The 24,932-nt window shown below is 33.4% G+C and overlaps 1 protein-coding gene across 15 annotated transcripts in view; it reads left to right on the top strand.

The window, feature by feature from the left end:
- The window catches only part of LOC114337883 (prominin-1), a 940,102-nt gene that overhangs the window by 755,663 nt on the left and 159,507 nt on the right, over positions 1 to 24,932 (top strand). For 12 of the 15 annotated variants that reach the window (XM_050658571.1, XM_050658567.1, XM_050658566.1 and 9 more), the window contains one exon: positions 18,827 to 18,862. The exons of the other annotated variants lie outside the window; for them this stretch is intronic. In XM_050658571.1, coding sequence (XP_050514528.1) covers positions 18,827 to 18,862 — 36 coding nt within the window. The remainder of the gene's footprint in view (positions 1 to 18,826; positions 18,863 to 24,932) is intronic. 15 annotated transcript variants of the gene reach the window in all.

Here is a 24,932-nt window from a genome sequence, read left to right as displayed (position 1 = left end):
AAAATTAATGCACTGCCTTAATTTGTTTAAATTTAAACAATTATTACACATTATTGACATTATATTTATGCAGTCACGGATTTACACAAAACCTACTTCATTCGACGTCTCTTGCACAGGTTGCTAAATCCTTATTGGTTATTTGATAATTATAAAATGTTTAATAAGAATAAAATTGTAAAATAAAACAGTTGTAACATCCATAATTTAGTTTCTATGCTATAGTTAAATATAATAATTGTCTTATAGGTTATATATTTGTCTAAAATTTAACCGCGGATGTAAACAGAATATAACGTTACTCAGAATGCGGTAGTCCACGGATGTAAACAGAATATAACGTTACTCAGAATGAGGTAGTCAACTGTGCAGAAAAGAACTTTGCGGCACAGAAACGTCACTTTTCTGCACACTAATGTCAAATATCTTATACTGTGAGAAAATATCAAGTTTGCTAACATAAAACCGTGCAGAAAAGTGCACTTTGAATAGTGGTTGTAGAAAAACGTTTTTTTCTTAGTTTTTCATTAAGGAACAAATTTTATTTGAAACATATTTTTTTATCTCTTTTAGTTTATGAGCCAGAGCCTTATAAATAACTAATTGTTTATAACAATTTTTTGACTACGCGGATCGAAATCCACCCTCGAAATTCGTAATCAGCAGCCAAGAATCCATAAGAAATCGTTGAGTTTGTCCATCAGATGTAAAAAGGACACGGTGACCCTTCTGGCGCCTAGACTATCGAACTTAAATAATATTATACAAAATTCTTAACTACTCTGAAGGACCTGATAATAGCTATTTGTATAACAAGGGAGGAAAGTGCTACTTTTCCTCCCGAGAATGAAGTTTACTGCCCGACGCGTAGCGGAGGGCAGTAATCATTCAAGGGAGGAAAAGGCACTTTACTCCCATGTTATACATATGGTTTTTCCACCTTCCTCAAATAACAAGTCATGTTTTCATTTTTACTTAATTTATTTATGTAACTAACCAACAAAATTTATTAGAACTAAAACTAACAAGTACGTACAATATAACTGTCAACTGTCAAATATAAGTCAAATTAATAATGTAAACATTGTTAAATCAAAATAACAATTTACTGTTTTTTACCATTCTGCAAAATACAGAGTGTTTTATAAATAAACGTTAAAATGTATAGAAACTGACGTAATAGAAAATAGATATTGTACAGGGCGTCAATAAGTTACATTTCATAAATGAAATACCATGACGTCACTTTTACTTTTCCTCCCTAGGGAGGAAAAATATTTTCCTCCCTAGGGAGGAAAAGTACAACTTTGCTCCCTACAATCAGGTCCGGAAAAGTATACTTTCGGTAGAGGTAGGTGGAAAAATATATTTCTTCATTCACTTCTAATGTGTGCTTTTCTTTTCCAGTCCCTCACTTTTAGGTGTCTTTCTTCCTCCACTTTATTAATCTACCTTCTAACTAGTTGAGGTATTCTGTTCGCTGCCATTATTTCTACATGTCCCAACCATACAATTCGTTGTGACTTGACGAAGCTGGTGATGGTAGGTTCTTTGTACAAATCTATTAATTAGTTGTTGGTTTTTCGTTCTTCTCTCCCATCCGTCTTTTGTCTTCTTTCTGCGAATATAAGTCTCAATATTTTCCTTTTTCAGCTTTCCAGCCTATCCTCTTCCTTCTTATTTAATATCCATACCTCGCAGACATTAACTGTGGTTTTATTTACTATTTTATATATTCAGAGTTTAACTTGTCTCTAAATTTATTTTGAATTCATTAGGGCTCTTCAACTGCCTAATGTCCAATTTCCTTTTGCTATTTTAACATCGATCTGCTATTTATCTTTTCATTTTCATCAAATACTACACCAAGGTATTCAAAATTGTACACCCTTTTACAACTATTGCTTTTACCACTTACACAGTTCATACTAAAGCGTGCTTCTTATTTTTTCTGTCCCTTCCATGATCATTATATCGCCGATCCGGAATAAGAATGACGTAACTGAAAATTTTGTCAATTCCTGTTTATTGCGTAATTAAGTCCTAAAATACTGTATACAGATGATACAAAAACAACAGAACTGTAACCATGTTTTGAGCCACTACAGGGTAGTTGCGTTGTTATTGAAATACGCACCATTTTAGAGCTTGTTTCAGATGAATAATGACTCAAGTGTAAATAGGGTTAAAAATGGGGGACTAAATTAAGATAATGAACTTCGAACCATTAAGGATAAAAATAAAAGCCATCATGTAACAATAAATGCCATACTTTTGTTTTTCTTCTTTAATTTTCTTCGCCACAATTGTTAATTATTTCGCGGTTCTTGCCAAGATTGTTAGATCATCAGAAAATGCCATGCGCTATTTAATGTACATTATTATATTGACAATATTAGCTAACAGAATGGGTCTACAAAATGTTGTTTTAATATATATGTATATGACATATTATCTAACTATAGTTTGGCAAGGGTGACAAATTTTAATGTGAGAATAATATGATTTCTTTTACCACTCCAAATTTATTTGTTTTCAAAGCCTCCTTCAGGTCATGTAAAGTAGCTTAAATATTGAATGAAGCGCTGATGATTAAATTTTATTTTATTTTTCATAAATATTGTAATTTTTTGTCCTTTTTCCTCTTCTTCTTTGTTTAAAATTAGATCATGTTTTACCTTACAATCCTTTGTGGATCCCGGCCTGCTCCAAGGTTCATCGTCATTTGTTTGGTTTCTAGCGAAGTGTTACCATGTACGAGTATATACAGGGTGTTTGGTAAAGAATGGGCCGTAGCTTAATCTCAGGTTCCTGAGATTAAAATAGGCCAATTTAAGCTAACTTACCTTAGTACAAAGTTTATAATAACCGAGATACAGTGTCAAAGTTAAACTTGTTTTTTATTTATTATTGAATATTTCCTGACAGGTACGAGATATCAACATTAAATTTGGTATATGGGGGTTTTTTGGGTCGATAAAACTAAATTCCCTACTAAAAATTATGTATTGCCCAGAGGGCGCCACATACGCCTTTCAGCACTAATTTATTACGTTCAATTTTGTTTATCCCTCACTCTGTATAATTTTCACATTAAAATTTTTATTCTCCTATTAGTTATACTTAAAAAAGGTATACTCCTTTCATCTCCCTAAACTCAACCGTTTTCAAGATAAACGTATTTTAAATCTGCGATACATCATCATTTTTAGCATAATAATATCATTGTAGTTACACCCGAAAAATAACTTAAAACCATAAAATTATCCAAAAATGTATCGCAAATTTCTTCAAATGGAATTTGCGATGCAATGACCTAAATTTGAGACCTGGCACAATTATTATGGTTTTAAGTTATTTTTCGGGTGGAACTACAATGATAATTATGCTAAAAATGATGGTGTATCGCAGATTTAAAATGCGTTTACCTCGAAAACGGTTGAGTTTAGGGAGATGAAGGAAGTATACCTTTTTTAAGTAAAACTAATAGGAGTATAAAAATTTTAATGTAAAAATTATACAGAGTGAGGGATAAAAAAAATTGAACGTAATAAATGAGTGCTGAAAAGCGTATGTGGCGCCCTCTGGGCAATACATAATTTTTGTATGGAATTTAGTTTTCTTGACCCAAAAAACCCCCTTATACCAAATTTCATGTTGATATCTCGTACCTGTCAGGAAATATTTAATAATAAATAAAAAAAAGTCTAATTTTGACACCCTGTATCTCGTTTATTATAAACTTTGTACTAAGGTAAGTTAGCTTAAATGGGCCTATTTTAACCTCAAGAACCTGAGGTTAAGCTATGTCCCATTCTTTACCAAAAACTCTGTATAACGGATTGATTACGGCCGCTTCTCCGCCCCCAATTTCCATCTTTTTCGGTCATATGCAGTTGCCCCTTCTAAGTCTCTTGCCGCCATTGCTTCATTAATATCGTTGCGCCAACTTTTCCGTGGTCGTCCTCTCTTTCTTCTTTCAGGAGGGATCCATTCCAGTATTCTTCTAGGCCATCTGTACTCTGGCATTCTTTTAACATGTCCGAACCAGATTAATTGTTTTCTCTCTATGTCATCATTGATATTTTGCTCCATTTTCATTTGGTTTCTTATTTGTTCGTTACTAACTCTCTTCAGTTTCGATCTACCGCAGCTTCGTCTCAGGTAATCCATTTCTGTCGTCATAAGTTTGTTTCTATTAGCTTTGGTGACGTTCCATACTTCCGAACCGTAAAGTGTAATACTTTGGACTATACTTCCGTAAATGTGTTTTTTAGTTTCTCGTCGAATGGATTTTGCCAGGGAAGAGAGTTTAAATCACGGGTCGCTGCTCTGCCCGTGTTTTTTCTTTCACCTGATTTCATTTGCGCTATTTCCCCTCTTGTTGAAAATGACCCCCAAATATTTGCAGGATTGCACGCCTTTGATTTTGTCGTCTTTCAAGACTAGGTCACATATTTCATCTGTTCCCACTGAGAGTTATTCACATTTTGTTATATTCATGTTTAGATCTGCCACCTCATATTCTTCTTGCAGTTTTCTTACCATATAGCTAAGATCGTCGCTGTCTTCGGCAATTACTACCTGGTCATCCGCAAAGAAATGTTTATATAGCGTGTTTTCTCCCACCGGTATTCCCATGTGTCTACATTTTTTTTACCCATTTCACTAAGGATCTGTCCAAATAGATTTTAAATAAGGTGGGTGACAGACAGCAGCCTTGTCTTAGTCCCTTTGTTGTTTGAAAAGGAGAGGTGATTTCTGGTCCTCTGATCCATACCTAATCAACTCTGATATATTCTGCCTGTGCCTGGAGATTTTCTTAATTTCATTCCCATAACTGCTTCTTTCACTTGTTCTATTGATATTTCTATTCTTCCTTCTTTCAGTTGTTCATTTGTCTGTTTAAACCTTTTTCTTCTCTCTGTTAATAAGTTCTCAAAATGCTCTATCCATGTGTTCTCTGGTATTCTATTTATTATGACTTGGTTTTTGTCGTTGTTCTCATTGTTTTTATAGTTATTCAGGCTTATAGCTCTTTGTCCCTCCTACCATATTCTAATTCTATTCAGTGTTGCCATATTCTTATTTTTCATATCCCAAAGTCAATCTCAAATCCATCTAACCAGCTAATTCGCGGTCGCCTGTGCTTCTTCTTCCTGTAGGTTTTCCTGTGGTTAGCTTTTTAGTAATTGTGTTGTCTGACATTCGCATTCGGTGTCTAGTCTATCTGAGTCGCTCCCTTGATCGTTTATATCTCCAAATATTTTGCACAGTATTTTATGACCGAATATTCCCAAAAGTTTTTCATCTTTCTGCGTTAGAGTTCATGTTTCTAGTTTCTAGTCCATATATTATGAGGACCGCCCTCAACAGTATCTTGTACATATACAATAATTTTTTTTCTACTTTGGATGATTCTTGAGTGGAATTATTTTTATAGTCCATCGTTTGGGAAGATTAATTTCTCTTTTAATTTCTTCGCTTAATTTGTTGTTACTCGTCACTAGACAATCAAGGTACGTGAAGCTGTTAACATGTTCAAAGATGAGTTTCAAAGACTATTTCCTATTCCACATTTGCTATAGGATTATAGCAACCAACGGATTTTTAGGGGGAAATTTCCTCATTTTCACTCCCCGTAGATCTTCCATTGGCCAGAGGGTATCTTTAACATCTGTTTTATCGGTAACGTGCGTCGTCGTGAATAATATTTGCAAGACTGTATCATATACTAAATATATAAAAAATAATCATAAACATTTCAATATTCATTTCAGTACTGTTTATTTTGCCGCATACAGTATTTTATTATTTTTACCGAGCAGTCGCGTCGGTGCGTTTTAACCCTTTTATGCCCACGACTATTTTTGTCAAATATATTAATGATTTTCTCAAGAATGTAATAAAAAACCCTAAAATGCATCGAAAAATTACTAAAAAATTTTTTCAAAAACTGATTTTTGAAAAACAGGCTGGGTCGTTAACGACCCGTTGGGCACATAGGGGAACAAAATAAAAATTATACCTTTTATGCAATTACATTTTATTTTATTTTCTTCTAACAAATTATACATTTACTCCCTAAAATAAGAACAATGAAGCAGGCATAGTTTAATTATATTACTTATAAATATAAAATATTATTAAGGCCTAAAATAGTTTGTATGATAATCTTTGAAGCATTTATCGTAGAGTGGAATTTCACATCTATCGCATGCTTTTGTAGTTTTATTTGAACATACACGACATCTTCTTCTTTGAGCACCAGTAGTAATTAGATGCTGTGATGATGTGGATGGAGCAGGAATTATTGCAATATTTTGAGGTCCAGTAGAACGGGCTGGTTTTCCATAATTAGACAATAATGTACGAGCTATATGTCTTCTAAATTCTAAGTTGTCATCTTTATATCCAAATTGTCGTGCTAGTGTCCAAGCATTAGTTACACAAACATTCAGCATCCATATCCATATTGGAAAGTACCATTTTTTTCCAGGTATTTTTATTCTATAGTTCGAAATGTTGTTGTCCATCAAGTCGACTCCGCCCATAAATTTGTTGTATTGCGAAATTATAAATGGTTGATCTATTTGAATTTTTTGTTTTTCTTTTACTGAATATCGGCTTGCTTTTTGGATTAGTTCGATTCCATACTCATTAGATAACAAGGTGACAACATTATTATCTTTCCATTTTACAGCCGCAATTTTGGTACTGTCGTCAAAAAGCTACAATAATATCCTCTTGGTTGTTTTTTCATGCTGCTTTTATCTTCTAAAGACACTTTTCTGTTCTGGTTTCGCGTACAGTTCCAGTGGCACTAAACCCCATTTCTGCAATTGATGATATCAAAGATATGCTCGTAAAGAAGTTATCAAAATAGAAGGAAAATTTTGTATCTTTGTATGTGTTTAGCAAAATCTCTGCAAAGGTCAACACCACACTTTCTCCTAATCCACACATTTTATCAGCACCAGTTGTTGATTTTCGGCCCTGATACATGTCAAAATTTAGGAAATATCCATTTGATAAACCCATTACCATATGCTTGATAGCCAAATCTTATTGGTTTGCCACGAATAAATTGTTTGCACCCATTACGACCAAAGTAGGGTCGATAGGGTCGAAAAAAAATCATAGATTCGTCGATAGAAATTTGATTTTCAATGGGTGCAAACGTTAAAATCTTTGTATTTAATTTGTCAATAAAAGGTCTAATCTTGGCCAATGTATCATTCTTGGCAAGGTGGTTGTTGTCTGCAGCATGAAAAAATCTAAATACCTCTTCAAATCTATTGCGTCTCATAGACTTCGTTACTAAAATATTATATGTATTGAAAAATTGAAATATTTTTATTTTTCGAGGCAGCATAATTTGTTGTTTCTTAAATGAAATACTCTATTATTTCCCTGCTCATGAACAATTCAAAAAATTGAACTGGGTTACTTTCAGAAGTAAGTGTTAAAACTGGTAATCTCGGTAGATTGGAATCGGCATGTAATGTTGGCAAATTTATCATGATCGGTCATTTGCGTGGCATTTTCTTTATTTTCTTTGTTCGATGTTTTACATTCAAATCAGATGACTCTTGAAGAACTTCATTTTCTATGTTTTTCTCATCATTCTGAAATTGTACTTCAGCATGGGCATTTAATTGACCTCCATCTGTCTATCCGCATCATTACATTCCTCGTCTCCAGAATCCGAATCCGTTAACCAGCCATTATTATCTGGAGGCAAAATGTATATATCATCCCGTATATCCTCACCATTTTCCATTTTTTCTATTTCCTCCAGAATTTCTGCAGTAGATAATGGTTTCTTACTAAAACAAAATTTTCTCATTATGATAATGTCATGTACCCAACGGGTCGTTAACGACCCATCAAAATATAATGTTATATTTATGACATATATAAAATTATTTTCATACTAGTAATATTATAATGTGTTAACACAACTTGTGTTTAACTATATAAAATGAATTTAATTAATTAAATGTACTTACAAATTTTTGAATGAAGCCACGCTGCGAACGTTATTCAAGGTCTGTTTTGATGTACACTCTATGAAAACTACGAGCGAAATAAACGGTTTGCAATAAAAAAAACTGCTTACTTGCACAGTCAGGAATGAACTTGTAAACAAACGGCCACTGGTAAATTCGACATATATTTGCTTGGAACATATTTTTGTTAGTTGGGTCGTTAACGACCCGTTGGGCATAAATGGGTTAATTCAGATTAGTTTCTTGTAAAGTCTCTTTGATAACGGGTAAACTTAGAAACACGTGTCAAGGGATGGTAAGAGATTCGATTTGAATCAAAACGAAATAGTTTATTTTCATTTTGTTATACACCATACTCTGTATTAGAGTACACAATGATAAAGATTCAGATGGATAAACTGAGAGGCGTTGTTGGAATATCTTCCTAAGCGTAGATCGTTTGGTATTTTCAGATCTGGGTAAACAGTTTACTTGAATGTTTATTGACACTAATTTCATCATTCCTTGTTAGAGATCGTTCTAAACATACTCCGGTATAAATATTTTATTATTTATACCGAGCAGTCGGTGCGTTTTGGTTTTAATCAATTTCTTGCAAAGCTTCTTTGATAACGGGTAAACCTTGAAACACGTGTCAGGGGATGGCAAGAGACTCGATTTGAATCAAAATAAAACCGTTTTTTCTTCATTTTTTTTACACCATACTCTGTATTAGAGTACATAATGATAACGATTCAAAGGGGTAAACTGAGAGGCGTTGTTGGAATATTTTCCTAAACAGTCGCCTCAAAGCAACAGTAGGATATGTAAAATAATGTAGTTTCGAGAAAAACGCAATTGAAAATTTTACGAAACTTCAGTAATTAATAACTTTTTTATATTTGAATAGATTTAGATGAAATTTTATTTGAGTACCTAACTTTATATATTACATGTGTCGCAAAACAATTTATATTAATTCATAAAAAAGTGAAAATAATAGGAAAAAAAGTTAGTTGTCCTACTGTTGCCCTCAAAGATAACCTGTTTTCTAAAGATATCCGTAAATTTCTGTTATATAAACTTATATAGCACTAAAGTTTTGTTTAAAATTTTACACATTTCGATACAAAAAACAAAACAATTTTGTTGTTCAAACATGTTATTACATAAATTATAACATGAACATACTTGTTTTCTCGAAATATAAAAATTTGACAAGATAATAAATAATAAACAAAATAAAATGAAAAAATCATCAGAATCAGTTTTGGTAATATAGCTGATGCTGAAAGTTGTGAAAGTAAAAACTTATTGCATTTTCTTAAATCAGCCCGAAATTTCTAAATAGGAATTTATCATGAATTTAACTTACCTTTTTCCTGTGCTTGATAAATTCCAGATAGCAACTGAGAATCAGTGTTATTTTTGTTCGCTAAATACATCAAATACCTCTAGATACCCATAATTTTTACAATTTAAATTGGCTTCATTTTTACTCTTAACATACACCTTTTAATATCAATGATATAGAACTATTGTTTAAGATTACTGAAGATAAAATTGTGACCGCAATCTGGATAATATAAACAAAGACATAATCGCAACTCAGCAATAACTACATGGCAACAGTAGGACATGTGCGTAAGATAACTTAGTGTTGCATTAATATTGATGACCATAATGGGTAAACGACAAAATATAATGGTATGGTATGTATGTTGTCTTAGTGTTGCATTATAGAATTTGACCTAAAAGGAATTAAGCTACACAAGGATATGTAATATTATGAAAAATGTATTTCACTTTGTATTTATCTTATTGTTACAGTCAACAGAAGGGTTTATTTCGAATCATTTGTCATGGATATCACAACAGTCATTTTTTTTACATATCCTACTGTTGCTTTGGGGCGACAAAACGTGGCCCGTTTGGTATTTTCATAACTGGGTAAACACTTTACTTGAATCGTTATCAACACTCATTTTTTAAAATACTTATATTTGTTTCAATTCCATTTGTGATTATTATGTTACATATTGTTCTACTTTGAACTTAGCACTGTGTAGATAATGAGCATCTAATCCTATGATTTTTAATTAAAACCTTACAGCATATCTTATTACCTGAAGTTAACGCTCCAAGTTAATTGTTTAAAATCCGATTATAATCCGCGTCATTAAATATTAGTGAATCCCAGAAGATCTAACACATTTTCCGATACGATTCCTCCCTTCGGTACGCGCGTTTACCTTGTTTGAAGACGCGGCAAAGTGATATAAGCCCTCTATTGAAAATAATAAAATTATGTAGTCAATCATGTCAGCTTTAGCTTTGTTCAAAGATGTTGCGCGGAGGAATTGATGGGTCGTATCAAAGGAACTGAAAACAAGGATAGTAATGTCAGTCGATATATTTTATCAACGTTAAGATTCCTAAGTCTGCGTTTAATTGTTAATTGAAACTATAAAGATCTCCAAGATCTAAATAACTTAATTGCAAAGTAATAGACAATATTAGAAAATCCACAATAGACGCCATATTCATAGCCAGACAAATTGCTGAGAAAGCACTGGAATATAATAAACATGCATTTATGTTCTTTATAGATCTGACTGCATTCGATTGTGTAAGATTGGAAGATGTGCTAAGATTGTTAAAGGAGAAAAATAAGCCGAACAAGATGATAAGGATAATTAAAGACAATAATACGAAGAACAAAACTAGAATAATAGTCGAGAATGAACTAACATCGGAAGTAGAAATCAACTCGGGAATCAGACAATAGAATAGCTTGAGCCCATTGCTTTTTAATTTAGTAATGGACAAAATCATAGAAAACATTAAAGGTACTGGAAAAGGATATAAGATGGCAGAAAAACAAATAAAAATCCTCTGTTATGCTGACGACGCAATCTTAATCTCCGATAGCGAGGATACTACAGCGAATGGCACAAACTTTCAATACAGTGGCGAAGAACTACAACATGACAATATCAACAGCTAAGACAAAATCCTTGGTAATGTCAGGGGAACCCATAAGATGCAAATTAGTAATCAACAACGAACTAATTGAACAAGTCTCGGGATTCCTGTATCTGGGATTCGAAATATGTAGTTATGGAGATGTTAAAGAGAGCGTCCGAAAGCAAGCAAATAAAGCCAATTACGTGTCAGGATGACTGTGGGATGTCATCTGGAGAAACAAAGATATGAGGCTGAAAGGGAAAGTACGCATATACAAATCATGTGTAAGACCGATCATGACGTATGCGATAGAAACAAGATGTGACACAGCAGAAACCAAGAGGTTACTGAGAACATCAGAAATTAGAACGTTGAGGTCAATAACAGGGAAAACACTGAGCGACATAATACCGAACGACAGAATAAGAGATCTCTGTAACATACAAGATATAGTACGGTGGGAAAGAGAGAGACCACGAGAGTTGAATCAGCATGTGACGAGAATGGACAGCGAGAGAATAGCCCGTGTAGCCAGGGATTCGTAGCCAACAAGCAAGAGATCAACAGGAAGGCCCTTTAAAAGGTAGCGAGATAGCTGGCAGTCAACATGACAGCTACAGATACAATTTCAAAATCGGTTAAGAGTAGGCCAAGAGCCTGTTTAAATTAAATATATCTTTAGCATCCCTCTTGTGCCGACTTATTTCACTTATATCCTATTGTAGTGTCACTGATATCCTATCGAATATGTTATAAGAAAAATGTCCGTAAACCCAAACAATTTATTGGTTAATAAGCATTGCAGCTTGTCCAGATCAAGGCGGTTTACCAACGTTGACGTCGCGGTTTACATGAAAAACCCAACCGCCGCGGTTCAAGTTGCCAAAGAACAAAAAATGGAATCGTACAAATGCAACCGCTTCGTCGGTCATCAAACCGCGGCGGCTGTATGTTTACTATGGGAGGAATGGGACCTCCAATCAACTGCTCTCATGTGTAGGATACAAACTTAGGCTAACCGCGGCGTCAAAGGCTGGTAAACCGCCTACATTAAAACAAGCCCTAACGTTTGTTTCACACAGAATTTTGACCATGCGATAGTTGAAATGTACTTAGTGACTCGAGCAGTCCTATGGAATATATGTAGGATTGTAAATAGTTTACCTTACGGTTTACCTTTTTCTTAATTATTAGTACGAGAACGGGATAAGGGTCTCACACATATGGACGTTGGCCCAGATGTGCAGAACGAATTGGGGATTACGGCGACGGTAGCGGACTACTTTTAACTTTTAATAGTTTTAGTTTATTGGAAAAGGACGGCGGCGGGTCGGTACATACTTTGAACCAATTTTAGTTGGGTTCTTTCACAGGAAAAAAGAGATTAGCCTAAGAGGGTTTGTTTTAGCGTAAGGAACGAGAACGAATACATTTAGTCGATTCTGAGATTCGAACTTAAGAGGTTGTATTTGGGATAATCGTAAGGACGTAATATTGACAAGCCGGTCATATATTAAGTAGATAAACGCGAATGTTTCAAAGGCACTTTCTTTTGTGAGAACTCGTAAAGTTTTAGTAGCAATTACACGATCACTTCTATATTTCGTCAATTTAATAGTATCAATAATTTAGCTATCTATTTTAATTATTAAAACTGTTAAACATCAGACTGTTCTTACGATTGTCTTTAAAGAAAACCTACATCTTGGGGGCTCAACCGGGATCTAAGAAAGACAATTTCGTCGTAAAGTTCGCGAAATACCGTAAAGTGACGTGTAATTAAAAAATCGGCTCAATTGACGTGACGTAATTTTTGGAAACTGTTTATGACTGTTCGGGAAACGTAGAAACTGTTGGTGATTTTCGGACTTTTTTAAACTATTGGTGACTTCTGGACTTTGTGAACTGTTGGTGAATGGTTGTGTTGGTGGAGTAGCAGGCTAGTACAGTGTAGACGACGCTGTTAGGCAAATACGACGGCTGTTTGAGCAGTGACGACGACGACGACGACGAGATGCAATCATAGCAAGCAGTATTACCAAGGAGAAATCAGTTGTGTTTGTTCCAATATTTTAAAAGTAGTCAAGACACTTTGGTCTTGTGTTTGGAAATTAGAAATCTGACCAAAGATTATTTTTTTCGAGGAGCTGTGAACTGGAACTTTGACGATAAACAATGAATGTTGCGAAAGAACTATCATAAATCATTTAACGATTAACTTTTTTTTGTTTTTCATTGTTTTTTTTATTTTTTGTTCATTTATTTTAATAAATCATAACTTTGTTAGTATTTGTAGTAAATATTGATAATTTTGAAGTAAAAGCGACTACAATTCTACAGTTCACAAGTACAATTTGCACACGGGAAAAAATAATCTAACTTTTTAATTAAAAGATAATTTATCTTTTTATTTTTGTTTTTTTTATGTATTATTATTATATACGTTTTTCAAATGCAGTCTAAACAAACTCTTAACGATTTTCCAAAAATTAGTTAAACCTTAAAAATTTGGCATTAAGTGCTGTTATGGCGTTGCATGTTGTCGCGTACGGGGATAAAGGGTTGCCGCGACAAACTAGGAAGAATTTGTGGAATTTTACAAATTTTGCGTGGGATAAAGAATCCCAGGAATATTCCACAAAAATAGACGACATTAAAAACAAACTACGTATGCCGGACTTAGTAGCAGTTTTAGATCTGCACTACACTGGTTCAGAAGACGACGTGATTGAACGTATTTGTTCATTTTTGAACGACTTCAATCTTAAATACGAGAATGACGATGAAGACGAAGACGCTAGCGATGATGACGGTGATAAAGACGTTTATCACAAGGAAAATGGTAAAGACGTTACCGAAGACGATCGCTATAATGAAGATAACGACGCAAATAGTGATAAAGACGCTTATCACGAGGAAGAAGGTAAAGCCTTTACCGACGACGATAATAATGATAACGATATGGATGATGAAAGGACGACGGATTTATTTACGAGATATAGATCAAAATCAAACAAAATTACTGGAGGTAGAATGAATCATTCAAATGATTTACAAATGCTAATTTTTGCTAAACGATCTCTAAAAGGAATAGCTAAACTGTATATACAGTCAGAGAAAGGAGTTAATAGCTGGAAGCTATTGAAGAAGAGACTGACAACAGAGTTTGAGAACAAAATAAATAGTGCCGAAATACACAAAATGCTGATGAATAGAAAGAAGAAACAAGGTGAAAGCGTACAGGAGTATGTACTAAAAATGAGAGAAATCGGTAGCTGAGGAAACATCGAAAATGAAGTCATAATGCAGTATATAATTGAGGGAATTATGTACAACCCTGCTAATAAAGTAATACTTTATGGTGCCAAAAATTTCAATGATTTTAAAGAGAAGATTAAACTGTAGGAATTGATTAAAAAACAGAGGACGCAAAAATTAGTTAAAACCGAGACGCATAAAAAGATGTGGACGAACGAGGAAGTAAGACGAGATTGAAAGAAGAGCGCCTCAAAGTAGGAATAAAAAGGAAGAAAAATGTTTCAATTGTGGAATTCAGGGACACAGATCGACGGATTATCCTGGCAAAGCCAAGGGAGTGAAATGTTTTCGATGCCTTCAGTTTGGACACAAGTCTTTTCGATGTAATGAGAAAGAAGAAGAACCATCAACTTCTGGACATGTAAATGTTATTGAATTGGGCTATAAAAACTCGGTAACATTGAAGGTTGGAAAAACATCACTACGTGTATTATTGGATACGGGAAGTGACATTAGTTCAGTACGAGAGGATATTTTTGAAAATTATTTTGATGACGTGATTCTCTCACAAAACATATTAGATTTAAATGGATTAGGAGGTACGGGAGTTAAAAGTTTAGGTTCATTTAATAAAATGGTAGAAATTCAAGGAGAGGATTTTAATATTTTATTTCATGTTATTCCAAAAGGAGCACTAGACGTTGAAATTATTCTCGGAAACAATATACTGAGACAAGCGGAAGTTACAATAACCGAAGACGGAATAATTTTATCTAAAAAAAGAGTAGAGACTTTTATAAGGAGGATTACAGTAATTAGCGAGGCTAGTTCAGCTGAACCATACAGAAGATAAAACAATAAAGACGGATATAGAGGGAGTAGTCAAAAGTTACGAACCCGACAAGACAAAGACGACGGAAACATACGAGGACTTCTTTATAAAAAACAATATTCTTTTTAAATACAAAGACGGCAAGGAAGTGTTAGTCATTCCGAAAAGAATGCAAACGGAAGTAATTAGTACACGAGGTAGCACATTTTGCTGTAACAAAAAACACAAGATTTGATTCGAAGAGGATGTTACATTCCAAATCTTTGAGAAAAAATCGAGCACTGCATAGGGAATTGCGTTAAATGTATACTTAGAAGCAAAAAAGAAGTTATAGAATGCGTGAAGAGACATCCAAAGGATTTCGGAAATCCGCTCCGTATAATACCTGACAGAGGTACCGCATTTACGGCGAAGGAATTCGAAGACTATTACGAAAGTGAACATATAAAACATGTAAAAATTACAACAGGCATACCAAGAGGCTATGGACAAGTAGAACGCATCAATAGAACGTTAATCCCAGTATTAACTAAACTCAGTCTAGAGGAACCGACGAAGTGGTATAAACACATTCATAAATCACAACAGTTCTTTAATGCAACTTATCAAAGAAGCATAAATTCGACGCCGTTTCGAAGTACTGTTCGGAACGAAGGTGAAGAACAAAGAATATCTGAGGTTGAAGGAGATCATAGAACAGGAGATAATTAAACAATTTGATGAAGATAGAGAGATGCTAAGAAACGAGAGTCGACGTCAGTTAGTCAAAATTCAAGAGGAAGACGCAGATATGATCTACGAAGAAAAAGGCCGAGGATGTATAAAAAGGGGGACTTAGTAGCAATCAAGAGAACACAGTTGGGTGGAGGACTCAAACTGCTGAAGAAATATTTTAGACCGTACGTGGTAGTACAAGTGAATCCAAATGACAGGTACGAGGTAAAGAAATCTTTAACTTTATAGTTTTAGTTTTTTGGAAAAGGACGGCGGCGGGTCGGTACATACTTTGAACCAATTTTAATTGGGTTCTTTCACAGGAAAAAGGAGATTAGCCTAAGAGGGTTTGTTTTAGCGTAAGGAACGAGAACGAATACATTTAGTCGATTCTGAGATTCGAACTTAAGAGGTTGTATTTGGGATAATCGTAAGGACGTAATATTGACAAGCCGGTCATATATTAAGTAGATAAACGCGAATGTTTCAAAGTCACTTTCTTTTGTGAGAACTCGTAAAGTTTTAGTCACAATTACACGATCACTTCTATATTTCGTCAATTTAATAGTATCAATAATTTAGCTATCTATTATATTAATTAAAACTGTTAAACATAAAACGGACTTTTATTACGATTGTCTTTAAAGAAAACCTACATATATATCTTCCTTCACCGAACGTTTTAAGCGGTTTGAAACCGTTTAATTGCCTGAGCCACTATGCACATTTCAACCATCGCACCGTCAAAATTGTTAGTGTGTGTTTCGAGCGTTAGCCTATTTTAATGTACGTAGATGATATAAACTTGATGGGAAGAGCCACAAGAGACATCACAGAACTTTATGTGGAGCTTGAAGAAAATGTGAAAGAAAGAGGGCCAGCTGTCAACGTAGATAAAACTAAAGCTCTAATACAAGCAAGGAAATAAAGAAACTTGCAGAATTTGACAATAGACGACGCTGACATTTAACTAGTAAAACAGCTCACATACCTGGGTGTACAGATTACTGAGGACGGTAACGAGGCGGAGGAAATGCAGAAACGAACATTGCTTGCTTACAAAGCATACTTCTCTCTGTCGGAGGTGTATGTATCTAAAGACATCCCTAGGGAAGTAAAGTTTAAAATATACAGGGTGTAATAAAAATACAAGTCATAAATTAAATCACATATTCTGGGACCAAAAATAGTTCGATTTAATCTAACTTACCTTAGAAAAATATGCACACAAAAAAAGTTACAGCCCTTTGAAGTTACAAAATGAAAATCGATTTTTTCCGATATTTCGAAACCTATTAGAGATTTTTTACTGAAAATAGACAAGTAGCATTCTTATGGCAGGGACATCTTAAAAATAAATTATAGTGAATTTTGTGCACCCCATAAAAATTGTATGGGGGTTTTGTTCCCTTAAACCCCACAAACTATTATGTACGTTCCAATTAAATTATTGTTGTGGTACCATCAGTTAAACAAAATATTTTTAAAACTTTATTGCCTCTTAGTAATTTTTCGATAAATCAGTTTGTATCGAGATGCGGCTTCTTTTTTAATATGTTTACATAAAAACTTTATGGGGGTTTTATGCCTTTAAACCCCCCAAATATTTGTGTATGTTCTAAATAAACTATTATTGCGGTAACATTAGTTAAACAGAGTGTTTTTAAAACTTTTTTGTCTCTTAGTATTTTTCCGATAAGGCACTTTTATCGAGATGTGGCTTCTTTTTTAATATGGTTCAAAATATACCTCAAACTGTAATTTATAAATAAATTTTCATATTAGCAGGTCTCATATCGTACGTAACAGTATACAGAATATGTGGTGGATTTGACAAAAAATATTCAAAATATCTAGATAAAACCTAGCTTTTCGAAAAAGTACTAAGAGGCAAAAAAGTTTTAAAGACATTGTGTTTAACTAATGGTGCCACAATGATAATTTAATCGGAACGTACACAAAAGTTTGGGAGGGCTTAAAGGAACAAAACCCCCATAAAATTTTAATGGGATGCACAAATTTTACTATATTTTTTTTAAAGATGTTCCTGTCATAAGAATGCCACATGTCCGTTTTCAATAAGAAATCTTAAATATTTTTCGACATATTGAAAAAAATCGATTTTTATTTTGTAAATTCAAAGGGCTGTAACTTTTTTTATGTAAACATTTGTACTAAGGTAAGTTAGGTTCAATCGAACTATTTTTGGTCCCAGAATATGTAATTTAATTTATGACCTGTATTTTTGTTACACCCTGTATAATACCACCATACGACCAATAGCAACATATGGCGTAGAAATATGGACCATGACAGAAAAAAGCCATAAAACTTGATCGAGACAATAAAATAACTCTTGAAACTTAAGCGGGATCGAGAAAAAATTCCCAAAGATTACCAACGTCAGAAAGTCAGATTGAACAAGGTATCTAAAATCTAAGAAGAATATCCTTAATGAGAATCTCCTGTTTCTCAGCAAAGATATTGAGCTTAGAGCGCTTCCAGATAATTTTGAGAGAGTCTGATGGTCTTGCACTAGTCATTTCTTCTATTTTAGATAAATCTGTATATTATAAGTAAGGAATAAACGAAAAATCTTTATACAGTGATGAGCGCGCTAATGACCGTCAAATAACACAAAAGATGGAAACATATTAAGTTGTGAGATAAAAATAAATTAAACTAGTAAAGGTGGGGATTTTAGCGATAAGAACTTATAATTTTACATCATAGTTATTGTTTCCCACCTATAGACGTATCAGAGGAGTATGTAAAATTGTCACTGTCACAGTGGCAGTTGCCAAATTCGTCCGATACGTCTAAAGTAGGAAACAATAAATATAATGTAAATTTATAGGTTTTTATCGCTAAATTTCCCAACTCTATTATTTTCATTTCTTTTTATCTCACTACCTAATGTGTATTCCATTTTTTGCGTTATTTTGCTGGTTATTAGCGCGCTCTTCACTATACTGTATAGTGTATACCCATAAACAAAAAATGTCTTTTTGTATAATAATATTTATTATGTTCGTTTCAATTTTTTTAATATATTCTGTTTCAGACTTCCCACAATTTCATCTCAAGTGCAATCACCCAGGTAAGTCTTTATAGATATTTTCGATGTAAAAGATTTTTTAGACTACTTCTTATAAATTCTAAAAAAAATAAATAGTGTCGACTATTTATAGTGTCCCATATTTTAGATTATAATTTCCCCAAAAATATAATTTCTTTTTCACTGTATTTTTAGTAATTGTAATAAAAGTTTTTTTAATTTTCTCTTGTTCTGCAATAATCATTGTTTGATGGGCACAAATATTTGGTTTATTTTTAATCTATAAATTAATAAAAAAATATAAAAAAAAAATTTTAAGCCCGGTTTTCTGTAGTTACGAGTGACTAAAATTAAAAATATTATGAAAAAATCAACTAAAAAGCAAAAAATAAAAAAATTCAAACGCCAAGGATTATTCGAAAAAAACTGTTACACAGAAAAACATTCGTTAAAAAATTTAAAAAATCTAACATATTCGGCAAAGAAAAGCGTGGGGAAAAAACCGTTTATTCGATGAAGACGCTCCTCACGCTTTTCTTTAACGAATGTGTTAGATTTTTTCAATTTTTTAACGAATGTTTCTCTGTGTAACAGTTTTTTTCGAATGATCCTTCGAGTTTGATATTTTTTATTTTTTGCATTTTAGTTAATTTTTTTATATTTTTTATTTTAGTCAATCGTAACTAAAGAAAAGCGTTTTTTAAAAAACATTTTTCATATTTTTTAATTTTTTACTTTTTAGTCTTACACTTTTCAAATATTAAAATATATCGTCAGGTTTATTATTTATATAAATATATTTACATACATTGTATAAAACATAATTTATGATGTACCAACATGAAAAGTAGTCGGAATTGACAAAATATTTGAAACTTTATTGTTTATTTGTAAAGCATAACGTAACCAATTAACGTAAAAGTGAAATTATGTATAGGTCATATAATTAGCTACAATCTGTAAAAGTTTTAAGTTTCTTCATTGTAAAAAACAAAAGATTTTAAAAATTTTCTATTAATTTTTTTTATTTAAACAATTATTAATAAACAAAAAAAAATATTGACTATTCGTGTATTGTTCCTGCAATTGCATAATATGCAATTTTATGTCTGCAAATTTTCATCCATTTGCATTGAAGAAAAGGCAGTCAAATTAACGTCTAAATATTTGACCCAGAAATGGAACTAAAGAAAAGCGTTTAAAAACTGTATTAGTAACTAGAAATCAAACAATAAGGAATGCACGTAGTTTTCCCCTTGTTGCCATATTCTAAATTTGATAAAATATATACCTAGGGAATAATCAAATTTTGTTGACATGTCATTCCTATTACTGCGAGCATTTTATTGGCTAGAAGTAGTGACGATTATATATTGTCATTATTATATTTGGTCTGGTGGTAAATTGTAACTGACAGCTCTCTTAATATTGTAGGTTAAATATAATGTCAAATTATTGTTTTTAAATTATATTTTATTTATTTATAGGTCTGGATCCCGCGTATGAAAAAAAAGTTGATTAATAGCAAGCTGAAAATTTGTTAATAGCTTAAGGGTGTCTAGTCGGATAAACTTTGATATATGGGAACACTGGATCAGGGGCAGTTTTAATTGTGGAACAGGTTAAAAATTTGGAACGGTCAGACCACGAAAACGGCACATATATTTTGTCCGACAGAATAGACTTAAACTCTCCGAACAGAGATTAAACTCTCATGAAAAAATCAGACTGCTATTTATCACCTGTCATAATTCCTGTCATTTGACATATTCTACATGTTCCACTCATTAAAACGCCCATTTGGTGATAAGTAGCAGTCTGATTTTTGCATGCGAGTTTAATCTCTGTTCGGAGAGTTTAAGTCTGTTCTGTCGGACAAAATACATGTGCCGTTTTCGTGGTCTGACCGTTCAAAATTTTTAACCTGTTCCACAATTAAAACTGCCCCTGTTCCAGTGTTTCCATATATCAAAGTTTACCCGACTAGACACCCTTAAGCTATTAACAAATTTTCAGCTTGCTATTAATCAACTTTTTTTTCATACGCGGGATCCAGACCTATTAGTTTATATTTTAACAACAGTTTATTTTTTCACCAACTTCACTTTCCTGTCCTATCCTTGATTGGTCTTGTTGTATGGTAGGTTTATAGGTCTGGATCCCGCGTATGAAAAAAAAGTTGATTAATAGCAAGCTGAAAATTTGTTAATAGCTTAAGGGTGTCTAGTCGGACAAACTTTGATATATGGGAACACTGGAACAGGGGCAGTTTTAATCGTGGAACAGGTTAAAAATTTGGAACGGTCAGACCACGAAAACGGCACATTTATTTTGTCCGGCAGAATAGATTTAAACTCTCCGAACAGAGATTAAACACTCGTGCAAAAATCAGACTGCTATTTATCACCTGTCATAATTCCTGTCATTTGACATATTCTACATGTTCCACTCTTTAAAACGCCCATTTGGTGATAAATAGCAGTCTGATTTTTGCATGATAGTTTAATCTCTGTTCGGAAAGTTTAAGTCTGTTCTGTCGGAAAAAATACATGTGCCGTGTTCGTGGTCTGACCGTTCCAAATTTTTAACCTGTTCCACAATTAAAACTGCCCCCGTTCCAGTGTTCCCATATATCAAAGTTTGTCCGACTAGACACCCTTAAGCTATTAACAAATTTTCAGCTTGCTATTAATCAACTTTTTTTCATACGCGGGATCCAGAACTATTAATTAGGCGTTAATAATTAAATCCATCAGCGGTAAAAAACTGTGAAACCGTGGAATTTTGAGAATCAACACCGATTTTAATGAAAATTTGGTTTAAAGCTCTGTTGACACTCTTCTTCAAAATCCACCTTATGCCAAACTGCGCTTTTGCCTTGGGGATGAAAGTAAACCTGTTCATTCATTTTTTTTTCTTAAGCGGATGCTTCTTTATTTTTAACCCGAAATTGGTCGCTATATAAGATTTTCTCTCATGGTCTCAGAATATTTCACACAACTCTTTCCTTGGTAAATTACACACATCTCCTAACTATCCTTCCTGTACACTTGAATAATAGACCTAGTCTGCTCAGATAGTAGTTCAGTTGACTTAGTATTAGCCGATGGTTAAGTCAATGTACTTCATGTGACATATTCATCATTTTATTTTATAAGCATTATTTTATCTTTTATTTGAAATATGAATCTAAAAACGAGAATTTTAGAACTTGGTCTGTCATAGGAAGCACAAGAGGAGAATAAAGGTACTACGTAGTACAAAATGGAAATTTATATTGAAATATTAAAATTAATATTATTCCTACATTTTTAGCTCAAAATGAACAAAGGCATTAAAAGTCACATTGTGTAGGTATTTATAAAGCAAATAATGATATTGCTCTTATCATTAGTTACTAAAAAAAAGTATAAAACCAATTTTGAAAATTTTATTTCGTAAAAAAGGCAAAAGTTGGACATAATATCACGCCAACAAAATATCACGCCCGACCACTCACGTGAAAACCAACCTAGCGACCAATGCCGGGTTAAAACATCAAAATAATCTTCCAAGAACTTAATAATGTCAACAGCAAAAACCTCGGTATTTTTAAAATCTGATAAATATATTTTCGTTTGATACAGAACGACATTCTATTTATTTAGTATTGTCTTAATAATAAATAATACGACTACTTATTCGCCCTGAAGAGTTACCATTTCGACATTTAATGCTCCGCTGTAGTATGTTCCATTTGAGTTTTACTGACTGAATAAGTATTTATCTAAGGGTTGCATGTTTTATTCTGTCAGTCAGGTGACCAAAATACCGAAATAATGCTACAATGTATCCTTATATATAGCATATTCGCCTATAATATGTGGCGCTATATCCAGAGTACGTATAGGTAATGGAGAAATACTTTTTATAAAATAATGGAACGTTAATCAGTGAGTTACTACACCATTTAATGTTGATATTAAATATCCTCTCGAATAAGCTAATAAATGGAATTACAAGCTCAAAAATAAACGTTTGTATTGCTTTGATGACTTCTTCCGCTGTTGGGATGTTATCTTTCTCTTTATCTTCTTCCATGATATCGAGCTGAATTTCTGCTTGCGACCTAATCTCAGTTCTTATATTATAGGCGGCAAAATAAACAGTACTGAAGTGAATATTGAAATGTTTATCATTATTTCATTCATAGGAGATTCTGACCAATATAAAGCTACAGAAATAAAAATTAAAGTGATAATTTTTGATAATATCCCGTCGTCAAGTATATTACGTCAGATGCCCTTCGTTGCTACGAAAAAATACATTCAGTGACATCAATGAAATTTAATGTTTTAAAAATTATAAAAGTGATGACTTTCAACCGTCAAATATTTATAACAGTGTATTTAATTGTACTAATTTGTACTTACATAAATAAATTACAATAAAATTTTTATTTTGAACAGTTTTATTCATGAAATAATCGCAGCAAATTGCACTCGATCTCTAAAATTATTATCGAATTTTTGCCCTCGTGACACTGTGACATAATTTCACTCCCCTTCGGTTCGTAAAATTAAAACTGTCAAAGTGTCACTCGGGAAAAATTCGATAATTTTAGAGCTCTTGTGCAATTACTACTGATTATTTATACAGGGTGTCCCAAAAGTAGTGGAAGGGTCGAATATTTCGCGAACTAAACATCGGATCGAGAAACTGAAAAATACGTGTTCAATCATTTTCAAAAATCTATCGAATGACACCAAACACCAACCCCCACGACACCCCCTGGAGGTGGGGTGGGGGGTAACTTTAAAATCTCAAATAGAAATCCCCAGTTTTTCTTGCAGATTTTAATTTGTTGCATAAAAGTAAGCAACTTTTATTCAAGACATTTTTACGAACTGTGGATAGATGGCGCTATAATTGGGAAAAACGATTTATCCTGATACCATAGGTAAATTATAGAAACGGTCTAATATCTCACGAAACGCACTTCCAAATGAGAAACAAAAAGCAGTTTTTAAATCTTTTTCGAAAACCTATCGAATAACACCAAACATGACCCTCCAACCCACACCCTGAATGTGGGGTGGGGGGTAACTTTAAAATCTTAAATAGCAACCCCTACTTTTCATTACAGATTCGGATCCGTCATGAAAAATTAAGTAACATTTATTCGAAACATTTTTTAGAATTGTTAATAGATGGCGCCTTAATTGGAAAAATTCGATTTATTAGCGCCATCTATCAGAAATTTTAAAAAATGTTTCGATTAAATATTTAGTTCGCGAAATATTCGACCGTTCCACTACTTTTGGGACACTATATATTTAGTATACATGATGTACCCTTGAAAACATTATTCACGACGACCGATGTTCCCGATAAAACAGATGATAAAGATACCCTCTGGCCAGTGGCGGATCTACGGGAAGGGTAAATGAGAAATGCTGCACTCCTAACAAGGTCCAAAATTAAAGAAAAACAATTGTTCAAACATAAAAATATATTAGCCGACATGAAATCGAAACCCTAGAAAACACATTTAACATAACAAACTGGCTAGTTAGCAAAATTAAGGGAACTTAATGCCTATCTATAAGTTATTATTTTTGCCTTTTTTGGAATCTGATTTTTTCTTTTTTATGTCTTTTGGTTGGCTTTTCATTGGCAGTTCCCCCTAAGGCAAATTTCCCATCCCCAGGCAAATTCCTAGATCCGCCATTGCCTCTGGCACAAAAAATCTTTAATTCTAGTCCGCAATTCCAAAATGGCAGAGGGTGGATCTGTCTGACTGCTTCAGCATTCCCCATATGTACGGAACTGGTGGCGTGAGTTCTGGTGAGTGGCAACTCCCAAAATGATCGCGCAGTATTCGCAGAGACTCCCTGGCAGTGTGACAGGTTGTCCCGTCCCACTGAAACCATTGTTGATTTTAATCTTAGACCGTTTTTGTAACTTTTTCCGTATGACCGAAAATAGTACTTCACCATAAAAATTTTTTCTGCAAAACTGAGAACCATTCTGAAGCACCTAACATTATCACGGCAATCGCATACGTTATAACGACGTTCGGAAACCACTCAGTACGTTTCGGCGCCTGACACATACTAATTTGAGGCATACG

The sequence above is a fragment of the Diabrotica virgifera genome, chromosome 8 (genome assembly GCF_917563875.1).
Source record: "Diabrotica virgifera virgifera chromosome 8, PGI_DIABVI_V3a".
NCBI classification, from domain to species: domain Eukaryota; kingdom Metazoa; phylum Arthropoda; class Insecta; order Coleoptera; family Chrysomelidae; genus Diabrotica; species Diabrotica virgifera.
Note: the sequence above shows the minus strand (reverse complement) of the source record. Positions and strands in the feature narration are given on the sequence as shown.